This window comes from Haliotis rubra, unplaced genomic scaffold (genome assembly GCF_003918875.1).
Source record: "Haliotis rubra isolate DU_JTF1 unplaced genomic scaffold, ASM391887v1 Scf247, whole genome shotgun sequence".
Classification (NCBI taxonomy): Eukaryota; Metazoa; Mollusca; class Gastropoda; order Lepetellida; family Haliotidae; genus Haliotis; species Haliotis rubra.
The window spans coordinates 1,260,528-1,276,679 of NW_025766525.1; the positions used below are offsets into that span (position 1 = coordinate 1,260,528).

General features: G+C 40.8%; 1 protein-coding gene across 2 annotated transcripts in view; it reads left to right on the forward strand.

Moving 5' to 3' along the window:
- The window catches only part of LOC124279152 (beta-1,4-galactosyltransferase galt-1-like), a 54,468-nt gene extending 49,379 nt beyond the window's left edge, over nt 1-5,089 (forward strand). For both annotated transcript variants that reach the window (XM_046714950.1, XM_046714952.1), the window contains exon 2: nt 2,612-5,089. In XM_046714950.1, the coding sequence (XP_046570906.1) occupies nt 3,027-4,544 (1,518 nt within the window). In that variant the 5' untranslated portion in view covers nt 2,612-3,026 and the 3' untranslated portion in view covers nt 4,545-5,089. The remainder of the gene's footprint in view (nt 1-2,611) is intronic.
- Nucleotides 5,090-16,152: the final 11,063 nt, after the last annotated feature.

Sequence of the window (16,152 nt, forward strand, 5' to 3'; positions counted from 1 at the left end):
TTGTGTCGATAGTCACACATATACTGTTTACAGAGGAAAGCATCTCTATTGTGTCGATAGTCAAACATATACTGTTTACAGAGGGAAACATCTCTATTGTGTCAATAGTCACTCAATTACTGTTTAAAGAGGAAAGCATCTCTATTGTGTCGATAGTCACACATATACTGTTTACAGAGGGAAACATCTCTATTGTGTCGATAGTCAAACATATACTGTTTACAGAGGGAAACATCTCCATTGTGTCAATAGTCACTCAATTACTGTTTAAAGAGGAAAGCATCTCTATTGTGTTGATAGTCACACATATACTGTTTACAGAGGGAAATGTCTCTATTGTGTCGATAGTCACACATATACTGTTTACAGAGGGAAATGTCTCTATTGTGTTGATAGTCACACATATACTGTTTACAGAGGGAAATGTCTCTATTGTGTCGATAGTCACACATATACTGTTTACAGAGGGAAACATCTCTATTGTGTTGATAGTCACACATATACTGTTTACAGAGGGAAACATCTCTATTGTGTCGATAGTCACACATATACTGTTTACAGAGGGAAATGTCTCTATTGTGTCGATAGTCACACATATACTGTTTAAAGAGGAAAGCATCTCTACTGTGTCGATAGTCACACATATACTGTTTACAGAGGAAAGCATCTCTATTGTGTTGATAGTCACACATATACTGTTTACAGAGGGAAACATCTCTATTGTGTTGATAGTCACACATATACTGTTTACAGAGGGAAACATCTCTATTGTGTCGATAGTAACACATATACTGTTTACAGAGGGAAACGTCTCTATTGTGTCGATAGTCACACATATACTGTTTACAGAGGGAAATGTCTCTATTGTGTCGATAGTCACACATAAACTGTTTAAAGAGGAAAGCATCTCTACTGTGTCGATAGTCACACATATACTGTTTAAAGAGGAAAGCATCTCCATTGTGTCGATAGTCACACATATACTGTTTACAGAGGAAAGCAACTCTATTGTGTCGATAGTCACAAATATACTGTTTTCAGAGGGAAATGTCTCTATTGTGTCGATAGTCACACATATACTGTTTAAAGAGGAAAGCATCTCTACTGTGTCGATAGTCACACATATACTGTTTAAAGAGGAAAGCATCTCCATTGTGTCGATAGTCACACATATACTGTTTACAGAGGAAAGCAACTCTATTGTGTTGATAGTCACAAATATACTGTTTTCAGAGGGAAATGTCTCTATTGTGTCGATAGTCACACATAAACTGTTTAAAGAGGAAAGGATCTCTACTGTGTCGATAGTCACACATATACTGTTTAAAGAGGAAAGCATCTCTATTGTGTCGATAGTCACACATATACTGTTTACAGAGGAAAGCAACTCTATTGTGTTGATAGTCACAAATATACTGTTTTCAGAGGGAAATGTCTCTATTGTGTCGATAGTCACACATATACTGTTTAAAGAGGAAAGCATCTCTACTGTGTCGATAGTCACACATATACTGTTTACAGAGGAAAGCATCTCTATTGAGTTGATAGTCACACATATACTGTTTACAGAGGGAAATGTCTCTATATAGTGTTGATAGTCACAAATATACTGTTTACAGAGGGAAACATCTCTATTGTGTCGATAGTCACACATACACTGTTTACAGAGGAAAGCATCTCTATTGTGTTGATAGTCACACATATACTGTTTTCAGAGGGAAATGTCTCTATTGTGTCGATAGTCACACATATACTGTTTACAGAGGAAAGCATCTCTACTGTGTCGATAGTCACACATATACTGTTTAAAGAGGAAAGCAACTCTATTGTGTCGATAGTCACACATATACTGTTTACAGAGGGAAATGTCTCTATTGTGTCGATAGTCACACATATACTGTTTACAGAGGGAAATGTCTCTATTGTGTCGATAGTCACACATATACTGTTTACAGAGGAAAGCATCTCTACTGTGTCGATAGTCACACATATACTGTTTAAAGAGGAAAGCAACTCTATTGTGTTGATAGTCACAAATATACTGTTTACAGAGGGAAATGTCTCTATTGTGTCGATAGTCACACATATACTGTTTAAAGAGGAAAGCATCTCTACTGTGTCGATAGTCACACATATACTGTTTAAAGAGGAAAGCATCTCCATTGTGTCGATAGTCACACATATACTGTTTACAGAGGAAAGCAACTCTATTGTGTTGATAGTCACAAATATACTGTTTAAAGAGGAAAGCATCTCTATTGTGTCGATAGTCACACATATGCTGTTTACAGAGGAAAGCAACTCTATTGTGCCACCAGCCAGCATTATATCAATACTGTGGTCAACATGTCACAAAACAATTGCTGAACACATCTATCTCATAATATTAATCTCATCCAAGTAGATGAGTTTGTGTCTGAGCTTGTGGAGGCACTATCTGTGAACTATTCACAATAAAACACAATATACTGGCAAAATGTTCAGAAACAACAGACACTTGTAAGGATGCATGACCTGCTATGTCTGTGTGACAATGTGAACCAGCTTCAGTTAAGTACTTTATCATATCGGTTATGATGCTTATTAATATCCTTCTCTTTCTCTGTTTCAGGTTTGACCTCCCACTGCAGAAGAAAGGCATGTGAGGAGGACTGTGCCCAGATTAACACAATTCTACAAGAATTCTGGAAGAAAAGCCACACTGATTGAGAACAATATCCAGGAACTTCATCAATGTTTTAGTCAACTGTGCTCAACTGACTCCGATTATGTGAATGATCTCATGTGTCTGAACACTGGCACAGACACTGCAGTACAGGAGGCAATACTACGAAGCAGTACTGCAAGCACGAAGCAGTACAGGAGGCAATACTACGAAGCAGTACAGGAGGCAATACTACATGGTAGCACAAGAGGCAATATGATGAAGCAGTACAGGCAGTAATAACTGAAACCATCTTTCTGACACAAGTAATCAAAGGTCTTAGTTTTCGAACTTTCAACCACTGAATTTAAAAAGAAGCATTATGAAAAGGAACTTTTTTCGCTCACTGACTTTCAAGCGCTTTTTACTACTGCTGTGTGGTGTGTACCTCTGCATGGTGTTATTGTTCCACAGCAGACTTCAGGTAGATCGACCAATCGGTGCTGTTGTTGAAACGGAACCAGAAAAGACTACAACCTCAGCAATACAAGAGAAAATTCCCGAAGTGGTCTTCAACGCCAGTGTTGAGGGCCTCAAAGGCTGGGTAAGGAATTACTATAATGTGAAAAATTTAGCCAAAGAAATATCTAACCTTGAGAAAATGGTGGATAAGGTCAAGGGCGAGCTGATTATCAACACAACACCTCCAAATGTTGATGACAACGGTGATCTTAAGCTCGGCAAGAACTGCATTAGAAAATCAGATGATTTTGGAGTGGGCAAGTTCCGGGAACTCGAGAGGGGTGTATATGTGTATTCTGCATATCTGGATGATCGAAAAAAGCAGAAGTTTATTCGTTTCATCATGTTGGTTGCCAAAGATAGACGGTACAAATTCACCATGACATGTGTATTTGGGGATGGCACTGAAGTGTCGATGAAACCATATGAAATGTGTGAAAATCATAACAAACAATTTGGTGGGTATATCTACTCGTGCCCCATCACAAATGGAACTCTCTGTCCTGTGAGGATAAAGACTATAGCAGGCCAGAGATTAGTCTCGGTGCCAATTGTTCCTGTAACCATGGTTACAAAACCATATGACTACGGAATCTGTATACCACCCTTGTTTGGTAAAATCAAAGATGATGTTCTAGTTGAGTTCTTGGAACTTTCAATGCTATTAGGTGCTGAACATTTCTATTTTTATAATTATTCTATCACAAATGAAATGGCAGAAATTCTAAAACATTATCACTCTCGTAAACTTGTGACTCTCATTCCCTGGAAGTTACCCAAAGAGGTAAGTGACAAATCTATCTGGTACCATGGTCAGCTGTTGGCTCACAATGACTGTATGTACCGCTCTATGAGCACCATGAAGCACATGGCCATCAATGACGTGGACGAGTTTATAATTCCACATACTGCTGCAAAAACATGGAATGAATTTATTCCGGGACTCATTGGGGACAAACACTGTGGAGTTTCCTTCTCTAGTGCCTTCTTTGACCCAAGTCACGGCATCAAGCATCCATCAGGATTATTTACAATGGGACAGACGGTGAGATCCCAGCAATTCAGCCATGTTCGCACCAAGGTTATGGTCATGCCACAGCGGGTGTTTGAGGTGGGCATCCACCATATAAGCAAGCAAAATGAGGAACGCTGGACACCCCAGAAGGTACACCCGGATGTTGCATATCTCCACCACTACCGCCGTTGTGTTTCTAATTATGGCATGAAGTGCACCACCACTACTGAGGACAAGACTGTGTCCAAATATTTTGAAAAACTTCAGTCAAACTTTGATAAATCAATGACATACCTTGAAAACATTCTCGCAAACATTACAACACCAACACCTCCAAAGAAGAAATCACAAAAGCGTATGTAACGCTTTCTTTTGTTTGCAATACTTTATCTTATTTTACTTCACTCTTACATGCAAAAACGTTTAGCAATTATTATTGTGTTTGAAGGGACCAGGCTCAATGTTTATGTGGTATTTGGTTGTTTTCTTGAGTGGGTATGGACTAGCAGCCATTCATGGGAGTAATTCATCATGACATACTGATAATTCTTTGACTGACTGACTGACTGAGTTTGGTTTTAAGCCGCTTTTAGCAATATTCCAGCAACATCACGGCGGGTGACACCAGAAATGGGCTTCACACATTGTACCCATGTGGGGATTCGAACCCGGGTCTTCGGGGTGACGAGCCAATGCTTTAACCACTAGGCTACCCCACCGCCCCGATAATTCTTTGAAAGAAGATGGATACATACATGATATTATTGTCTTGCCTTCAAGATTACTCTGTCAAAATAACAAATAGTGCTAGGTTAAAAAAAGTTAAAACTGTCTGAATTATTTCAGGTACATTTTTCTCTTAAATTTAAAATGTGAATCAAATAAAAACATCTATTTGTCCAAAAATATTAAATGTTGTTCAGTAGATGCTTCTGTCATGAAACAAACATTGAAATTAGTCTGGCAGACACAGGATCTTTTTTAATCCATCCTTTCACTTGGAGTGCTGGAGATTGTCTCACATACTTTGTAACAGTAAATATTTTCAGTCCATACTTTCACTTGGAGTGCTGGAGATTGTCTCATCCTTTCACTGACAGGGCAAGAGAAGGTCTCAATAATGAATAAACAAATAATCTTTCAAACAAGTACTTTCAATACTGTCAATATACTTGATGGCATAATAACTTCAAAGTGTTTCACATGCATGTTTCCTGTTTTCTGTAAGATAAAATCTGTGTTATGCATCAACGACAGAAATACTCAACACACATTTGATTCTAAATTTTGAACAACTGGTGTAAAATTTACACTAAAAAACATTCTTGTTCAATTCATTCCTGTTCAATATGTTCTTGTTCAATACAATTTGTCTTCTGTATCAAGATATGCATATTACTTTCTCACTCTCATTAATGTATTGATGCTTCATCTGTTAAACATTTCTAGTTGTTAGTAAGCCAACCATATCCTCTTTGTACAAACTGACCTTGCACTACAACAGATGGTGTAGACTACTTCAACACGGAAACAACAGTCTCAGGGCTGTCACTGTAGGAATGGAACCCTGAAATAATTTATCTTTAACCACTAGAAACATTGTTGTCAGAACAAACTGGATGTGTGGCTACAACTGACAAGAATTGAGCAAGTTGTTGAGGACAAGTAAGGATGCCATATGTCCCAACTGAGTGGCTGGGAGTACATACATCAGTATATCAGCCCCAACCAGTTTAACACTGACAGACTAGACGTTGTCAGGTCACAGGGCCAGTCACATCCCTGCCCAACTCTTGGATAAGGAACCCAGGAAGCACTGTTAGTGAGTTCTGGTAGGAATTCACTAAAGAACTACTTGTCAAGGCTTACTGAACAGGGCTGGCATGACCACAGCATTGTAAGTGTTATGACAAACACCAGCAGGTGTTGCAGTAAGACTGCTTTGTGTACATGGTTTGTGGTAATCTGCTGGTGATAACCTCCCCTTACTCCGCTGCATGACAATCAAATAAAGCATCTATGCAGATCTCAGTGTTCATATCACAAACAATGTCAAATAAATGTTGTTTATGTCTTAGCTTCAGGGCTTGACAAATTATGTTTTGCACATGCCTTATTGCAGATGCCTTGTTGCAGATGCCTTGTTGCAGTGATCTGAGTGCAGTGTATGATTACCACTAATATTATTATCACAGTTTGAGGCAGTAACGATGTTCTTAGTGACCAACGGAGGGGTGATCTACGTAGTACTGAGATCTTAGTGACCAACGGAGGGTGATACCGCATTAGTCAGACACCGGGGATGATCTACATAGTACTGAGATCTTAGTGACCAACAGAGGCGTGATCTATGTAGTACTGAAATCTTAGTGACCAACGGAGGGGTGATCTACATAGTACTGAGATCTTGGTGACCAACGGAGGGGTGATCTACGTAGTACTGAGATCATAGTGACCAACAGAGGGTGATACCCCATTAGTCAGACACTGGGGATGAGTACTGAGATCTTAGTGACCAACGGAGGGGTGATCTACGTAGTACTGAGATCTTAGTGACCAACGGAGGGGTGATCTACGTAGTACTGAGATCATAGTGTCCAACGGAGGGGTGATCTACGTAATACTGAGATCATAGTGACCAACGGAGGGTGATACCCCATTAGTCAGACACCTGGGATGATCTACGTAGTACTGAGATCTTAGTGACCAACGGAGGGGTGATCTACGTAGTACTGAGATCTTAGTGATTAACAGAGGGTGATACCGCATTAGTCAGACACCCTGGATGATGTTCGTAGTACTGAGATCTTAGTGACCAACGGAGGGTGATACCGCATTAGTCAGACACCCTGGATGATCTACGTAGTACTGAGACCTTAGTGACCAGCGGAGGGTGATACCGCATTAGTCAGACACCCTGGATGATCTTCGTAGTACTGAGATCTTAGTGACCAACGGAGGGTGATACCCCATTAGTCAGACACCCTGGATGATCTACGTAGTACTGAGATCTTAGCGAACAACGGAGGGTGATACCCCATTAGTCGGACACCTGTGATAATCTACGTAGTACTGAGATCTTAGTGTCCAACTGAGGGGTGATCTATGTAGTACTGAGATCATAGTGACCAACGTAGGGTGATACCCCATTAGTCGGACACCTGTGATAATCTACGTAGTACTGAGATCTTAGTGTCCAACTGAGGGGTGATCTACATAGTACTGAGATCATAGTGACCAACGTAGGGTGATACCCCATTAGTCAGACACCTGGGATGATTTACATTGTACTGAGATCTTAGTGACTAACGGAGGGATGATCTACATTGTACAGAGATCTAAGAGACCAACGTAGGGATGATCTACGTAGTACTGAAATCTTAGTGACCAACGGAGGGGTGATCTACGTTGTACTGAAATCTTAGTGACCAACGGAGGGGTGATCTACGTAGTACTGAGATCATAGTGACCAACGAAGGGATGATCTACATTGTACAGAGATCTTAGTGACCAATGGAGGGATGATCTATGTAGTACTGAAATCTTAGTGACCAACGGAGGGGTGATCTACGTTGTACTGACATCTTAGTGACCAACGGAGGGGTGATCTACGTTGTACTAAGATCACTTGGTGGAACAGGCCCTGGCAGCTCCCACTAACACTGCTGCAGAAACATGTCAAAACACCAGTTCAACTTTCTTCATACTTTTAACCAGCAAAGACTGAGTGATGTTATCCTCTCTGTCAACAGCATAGGATCTTACATTACCTAGTTTACACCACTCACCCACTCACATTCTAGACTCACTGTCCCTCAGTCTCACTGTACTGGTGGATCAGGGTATTGTCTAACTTCCCAGTAGATCAATTTAGTTCAGGTAAAATTACTTATGTCATCTGCAGATGTTATAATTACCATACTTATTTAGGGATGAAGAAATATTGATACATAATAAGAAAAATACTTCCTGTATAGTTCAGCTTCCTATCTGGAAGCTATAGCTAAAAACAGCATCCCTAATTCATCCATAGTTGCATGAATCATTGAATCAGGAAGGTGAATTACCTCAAAAACGTCCAAATACATGGCCAGCTCATTATTTCAAATTAATGAATCAGTACTTTTGTCAACAAAATCAATAACCTGATTATGCCCAGCAAACTGCTGATCAGGCACTGACATGTTCAAAAATGGAGAATTAATCTGCTTCAGATTATGAAATAAATATGTCTACCTAAGGTGCACATACACAAACAATGGTAGTAAGTCACCATCATGAAGGAAAGTCTCACAAATAATTCTTTGCTTAGGACATCTTGTCATTACGATGACGGCAGTACTACTATACCATTCTCTGATTATCTTCTGACAAAGGCCATCTTGTCATTATGATCAAAGAACATTTCAGTAATGCAGTTTTAAGACCAATTATATCATAGAGATGAGGATATTTAATAGCAGTTCATATCACAATGAGTCAGGTAGTTTCTGTTTCCATTACCGTGGTGATAGAGATGGGACATGTGATGGAGGCAGTCCCTTGAATGTCTGATGAAAGCTGAGACTGTTTCATAATTCACTGTGCTTCATGAGGAAGTCGACAGTGTATCATTTACACCATCCTACTCACCTAGTCCCGTGTAGAGCTGCACTGGAAATTAAAACATTGGAAAAATGATTTGTTGTAAGAATATGTCAATGAATTAATGTTATATAAACAGACATTCAGAGACTGGTGAAGCCTCAAGTACTTCGTGAGCAGCCACAAAAACATAATAAATTCCTTGTGTCCAGTGTATACAGTTCATTATTTATATTCAATTTTAAAAATATAAATTGTAAGCATAAAAAATAACATGTTGATTACAAAGCCAATCACATTGCCATGAAATGTTTGTGATAAGCCGTGAGTCAGTTGACAGACAGCCTGCCATCTAACACACGTTCTATTCACCATATAAACTGAATAATAAAATTCTTTAAACATGTATGATAAAATAGAAGTTAGCCCATATTATCCACGTCTATCTCAAATTACCTGTCTGTGTTTGAATAGCCTTTCCTAATGACTACCTATAATAAGCTCAACCAATAGAGGTCATTAGTTAGTCAAGGCAGGAGATTTGTGAAGGCAGGAGATGGATTAATGTGTATCAAGCAATCAGCCAATGTTACTATTGATACTGGTGCTAATAAATGGATGCTTAGCTCAAGAATAACATGATCAAGAATACCATCAGCTTCCAGATGCCATTATGTTCAACAAAGGATGTTGACGTGGCTGTAGATCTGCCTCCATTGTGAACACAGTATTCCATGTACACTGGGGTGCAGCTCCCCGACAATCACCACCATCCTCTACAACCAGTAATTGAGCTTTAATTCCTATGAATAAAGACCGCGAACAATGAGAAAAGAAGATTTCAATAATGAGACAGGCTAGGATCAGTGGTCTATTTTCTACAGTTTCCCTATAGCTTATGGTCCTCTGTCACTCCGTCCACAGCCTTCTAAATGAGTTCCTGATGACAAAGCAGGTCAAGTCTAGGCTTCATCATAGAGCAAGTCCATGTCACATATTACTTCATCATAGAGCAAGTCCATGTCACATATTACTTCATCAGTCTCATGGAAACTAGTATGACAAACAGAACATCTGAAAACGGTATTAATTATAAAATGAAACTAGTACCACAACCAAAGTCTTATCGGAAGTCAGCTGGGACTGTCTGACCAGTTATTGATTGCTCACGGCTTATCGTACAAGCAGCAATATTGACAGAGGCATACTTGGCAAGCACGGACAAATTTGTATTATGTACACACTGATGTATACATTATCTAAACAAATACCATGACACAGAATCATCCCCAAAATAAGACTTTCTACAACTGACTCCGAGTAAATGTTCACTTGTACATCTCCTGACAACAGCTTGATCAATATGGGATTGGTGGAGAGTGTTATCTTCACTCAAGGTAACATACACCAAATAGTGGAGGATGAACCAAAGGACTACAGCTGATGTGAGCATGTTCATCCATTCAAGTCCCTATTGTTAATATCAAGGTGCTTTGTTTGGTGATTATAATCTTGATGTGGCTGGCACTGTGAACACTGCTCTCTGCCATTTTAAGTTTCTAATGTGTCTATTTCATAAGGTTTGAATTCATGGTTGTTGATGATAGTACCATTACAAGCCAGTCTAAGTAAACTTAGGCTCAGTATTATTCGTTACACTGCTATACTGAGCCTAACAAACCCTAGTAGATATAACCTTTGAGCAAACTATGACCGTCCAATCAAATGCGAGACAGCTGAACAGATTTAATCAATCAGACAACTTCTACTGGTTAGGGTTTGGGGGGACTTACAACATTCCCCGGTCACTGGCACTGATCTCTCAACAAACGAAAATCCGCATAAAACACATATATCTGACCTGCAGTATATATGCTTAGAGCTTTCTGATGACATGGTTACCATTAGCTAATATTTTCGCAAGCTATTTTCAGCGACTGTTTACTCACTGTTGTGGCGTGCTCCATGTGCATCACTCGGAAGCAATCGTACGGAAAATAGCATTTAGATTTGTTTGGGTACAAACATTTTCAAGGTAAATAATGAAAAGGTATGTGCGAATGTCAACTTTTGCGATTTGGTAAGCTGTGTTCTGATTGGTCAGTTGAAAAGGTTAGCTGACGTGACCTTCTACTAGGGTTTGTTATACTCAGTATAAGCAGAGTAAGAAATAATACTGAGCCTAAGTTTACTTAGACTGATTGTGAGCATGTATCATGTGCGACTATATAACACTAGGAGAATAACCAGTCTTCCATCAAAAGGAATATAATCACTAAAAACATGACTTTGTAACTGGCTTTTGGGGTTTCCTTGGATGGGAGTTGAATACAGGAGCCAAGGCTTGTCTTCACTGTTGTAGGATGGGAGTTGAATACAGAAGCCAAGGCTTGTCTTCACTGTTGTAGGATGGGAGTTGAATACAGAAGCCAAGGCTTGTCTTCACTGTTGTAGGATGGGAGTTGAATACAGAAGCCAAGGCTTGTCTTCACTGTTGTAGGATGGGAGTTGAATACAGAAGCCAAGGCTTGTCTTCACTGTTGTAGGATGGGAGTTGAATACAGGAGCCAAGGCTTGTCTTCACTGTTGTAGGATGGGAGTTGAATACAGGAGCCAAGGCTTGTCTTCACTGTTGTAGGATGGGAGTTGAATACAGGAGCCAAGGCTTGTCTTCACTGTTGTAGGATGGGAGTTGAATACAGGAGCCAAGGCTTGTCTTCACTGTTGTAGGATGGGAGTTGAATACAGGAGCCAAGGCTTGTCTTCACTGTTGTAGGATGGGAGTTGAATACAGGAGCCAAGGCTTGTCTTCACTGTTGTAGGATGGGAGTTGAATACAGGAGCCAAGGCTTGTCTTCACTGTTGTAGGATGGGAGTTGAATACAGAAGCCAAGGCTTGTCTTCACTGTTGTAGGATGGGAGTTGAATACAGGAGCCAAGGCTTGTCTTCACTGTTGTAGGATGGGAGTTGAATACAGGAGCCAAGGCTTGTCTTCACTGTTGTAGGATGGGAGTTGAATACAGGAGCCAAGGCTTGTCTTCACTGTTGCAGGCTGGGAGTTGAATACAGGAGCCAAGGCTTGTCTTCACTGTTGTAGGATGGGAGTTGAATACAGAAGCCAAGGCTTGTCTTCACTGTTGTAGGATGGGAGTTGAATACAGAAGCCAAGGCTTGTCTTCACTGTTGTAGGATGGGAGTTGAATACAGGAGCCAAGGCTTGTCTTCACTGTTGTAGGATGGGAGTTGAATACAGGAGCCAAGGCTTGTCTTCACTGTTGTAGGATGGGAGTTGAATACAGAAGCCAAGGCTTGTCTTCACTGTTGTAGGATGGGAGTTGAATACAGGAGCCAAGGCTTGTCTTCACTGTTGTAGGATGGGAGTTGAATACAGGAGCCAAGGCTTGTCTTCACTGTTGTAGGATGGGAGTTGAATACAGGAGCCAAGGCTTGTCTTCACTGTTGTAGGATGGGAGTTGAATACAGGAGCCAAGGCTTGTCTTCACTGTTGTAGGATGGGAGTTGAATACAGAAGCCAAGGCTTGTCTCTCACTGTTGTAGGATGGGAGTTGAATACAGAAGCCAAGGCTTGTCTTCACTGTTGTAGGATGGGAGTTGAATACAGGAGCCAAGGCTTGTCTTCACTGTTGTAGGATGGGAGTTGAATACAGGAGCCAAGGCTTGTCTTCACTGTTGTAGGATGGGAGTTGAATACAGGAGCCAAGGCTTGTCTTCACTGTTGTAGGATGGGAGTTGAATACAGGAGCCAAGGCTTGTCTTCACTGTTGTAGGATGGGAGTTGAATACAGGAGCCAAAGGCTTGTCTTCACTGTTGTAGGATGGGAGTTGAATACAGAAGCCAAGGCTTGTCTTCACTGTTGTAGGATGGGAGTTGAATACAGAAGCCAAGGCTTGTCTTCACTGTTGTAGGATGGGAGTTGAATACAGAAGCCAAGGCTTGTCTTCACTGTTGTAGGATGGGAGTTGAATACAGGAGCCAAGGCTTGTCTTCACTGTTGTAGGATGGGAGTTGAATACAGGAGCCAAGGCTTGTCTTCACTGTTGTAGGATGGGAGTTGAATACAGGAGCCAAGGCTTGTCTTCACTGTTGTAGGATGGGAGTTGAATACAGGAGCCAAGGCTTGTCTTCACTGTTGTAGGATGGGAGTTGAATACAGAAGCCAAGGCTTGTCTTCACTGTTGTAGGATGGGAGTTGAATACAGAAGCCAAGGCTTGTCTTCACTGTTGTAGGATGGGAGTTGAATACAGGAGCCAAGGCTTGTCTTCACTGTTGTAGGATGGGAGTTGAATACAGGAGCCAAGGCTTGTCTTCACTGTTGTAGGATGGGAGTTGAATACAGGAGCCAAGGCTTGAATTCATGGATACTTCAATAAGTATTTTTGTAACACATGAAAACTCCTGTATTGATGGCTAACATGGTCATGAAGAAAAGTTTCAGATAATGACAACAGAAACTGTCTGTTTGTCCTGGCCCCCAAAAAAAAATATAATTCACAGTTTATATCTCCAGCGTTTGTTGCACTGTGACTGTAGACGAGCAGGTAAACATTGACCTATACCTGTGTGGGAGTGATGAGACATCTGTGTGGGAGTGATGAGACAACTGTGTGGGAGTGATGAGACATCTGTGTGGGAGTGATGAGACAACTGTGTGGGAGTGATGAGACATCTGTGTGGGAGTGATGAGACAACTGTGTGGGAGTGATGACACAACTGTGTGGGAGTGATGAGACAGCTGTGTGGGAGTGATGAGACAACTGTGTGGGAGTGATGAGACAACTGTGTGGGAGTGATGAGACAGCTGTGTGGGAGTGATGAGACAACTGTGTGGGAGTGATGAGACAGCTGTGTGGGAGTGATGAGACAACTGTGTGGGAGTGATGAGACAACTGTGTGGGAGTGATGAGACAGCTGTGTGGGAGTGATGAGACATATGTGTGGGAGTGATGAGACATCTGTGTGGGAGTGATGAGACAGCTGTGTGGGGAGTGATGAGACAACTGTGTGGGAGTGATGAGACAACTGTGTGGGAGTGATGAGACAGCTGTGTGGGAGTGATGAGACAACTGTGTGGGAGTGATGAGACAACTGTGTGGGAGTGATGACACAACTGTGTGGGAGTGCTGAGACAGCTGTGTGGGAGTGATGAGACAACTGTGTGGGAGTGATGAGACAAATGTGTGGGAGTGATGAGACAGCTGTGTGGGAGTGATGAGACAACTGTGTGGGAGTGATGAGACAACTGTGTGGGAGTGATGAGACAGCTGTGTGGGAGTGATGAGACAACTGTGTGGGAGTGATGAGACAAATGTGTGGGAGTGATGAGACAGCTGTGTGGGAGTGATGAGACAACTGTGTGGGAGTGATGAGACAAATGTGTGGGAGTGATGAGACAAATGTGTGGGAGTGATGAGACAACTGTGTGGGAGTGATGAGACAACTGTGTGGGAGTGATGAGACAGCTGTGTGGGAGTGCTGAGACAGCTGTCTTACAGTATGAGAAATATACAATTGTGTTGTACCAGAGATTATGTCAGTTCAAACAAAGAACATGATAGGATGTTACAAAATAACTATAACAGTTCAAAGATTCAACAATTTATGTTTTATCTTAGAACAATGCTGCATTCGAAACTATGCTCATTGAAATAAAGGATGAACAAATATAATAATAAATTTCTCAACAGCCATTATGACAGCACTGACTTTGGTTTTCCAAGTAGGATGGCTAGCACCAGTAACACTATGCCTTCCAAGATGTCTGTCTCCAACACCTGTGTGTCTGTCAAACATCAGTTTGTTTCCAATGCTGAAGCAACTGTTTGTTGACAAAACAATTACACATGCTTACAGACAAAAACATCATTTTATAATTGAGAACCTGCGGAGTTGGTTAACTGTGACTTGAGCATCTCATTTCTTGATGTTCTTCAACAGAATAATCTAGTGCACCTGCTTTCTTAATATAATAACTGAAAGAATCCTTAAAACAAATTTTCTCGATAACAGGATTGAAAATCTCTCATGTATGATAACAATTTCATTTATGTCCCAGAACATTGCATTAAAACATCCAGTCACATTGTAGGACTGAAATCAACACCACAGATGAGCTGCCATAAGTATATCAATCTATACCTCGGGAGCACCAGGAACTTCAATATTTCATTCAATAATAAATGAAACATGACTTTCAAAACCTTGCATCTGAAACACTCCATCTAAAGTTGTATAAATGTAATATATTCAAGGAAATGCCTTTATCGATGATACAAGAAACATCATTATATTTTTAATGTACTTGTGCAAGAATTTTCTTTTAGGTATGAAATATTTTGTCCAAAGAATCTGTCTTGACCAAAACAGTCTCTTAACTTTAAAGAAATGAACTTCACTCTTGCGTAAAGTTCAAGATACATGAAAATGTGTATGGTATGATCTGCATCTCTGGCTGATAGATGATGGATGGGATGGAGTCTGATGGGCGCAGGAAGAACCCCTCTGCATCTATGTAGGCATGTACAATAAGTAGTAGCAAGACCAAGTTCTGTAGTGTGGTATAAAAGTCAGTTGTAGGAAGTGGATCAGTTCTGTAGTGTGCTATGAAAGTCACTCGTAGGAAGTGGATCAGTTCTGTAGTGTGCTATGAAAGTCAGTTATAGGAAGTGGATCAGTTCTGTAGTGTGCTATGAAAGTCAGTTGTAGGAAGTGGATCAGTTCTGTAGTGTGCTATGAAAGTCAGTTGTAGGAAGTGGATCAGTTCTGTAGTGTGCTATGAAAGTCAGTTGTAGGAAGTGGATCAGTTCTGTAGTGTGCTATGAAAGTCAGTTGTAGGAAGTGGATCAGTTCTGTAGTGTGCTATGAAAGACAGGAAGTGGATCAGTTCTGTAGTGTGCTATGAAAGTCAGTTGTAGGAAGTGGATCAGTTCTGTAGTGTAGTATGAAACTTAGTTATAGGAAGAGGATCAGTTCTGCAGCGTGGTATGAAAGTCAGTTGTAGGAAGTGGATCAGTTCTGTAGTGTGCTATGAAAGACAGGAAGTGGATCAGTTCTGTAGTGTGGTATGAAAGACAGGAAGTGGATCAGTTCTGTAGTGGGGTATGAAAGTCAGTTATAGGAAGTGGATCAGTTCAGTAGTATGGTATGATAGACAGGAAGCGGATCCGTTCTGTAGTGTGGTATGAAAGACAGGAAGTGGATCAGTTCTGTAGTGTGGTATGAAAGTTAGTTATAGGAAGTGGATCAGTTCTGTAGTGTGGTATGAAAGTTAGTTATAGGAAGAGGATCAGTTCTGTAGTGTGGTATGAAAGTCAGTTGTAGGAAGTGGATCAGTTCTGTAGTGTGGTATGATCATAAAGATGAAGAT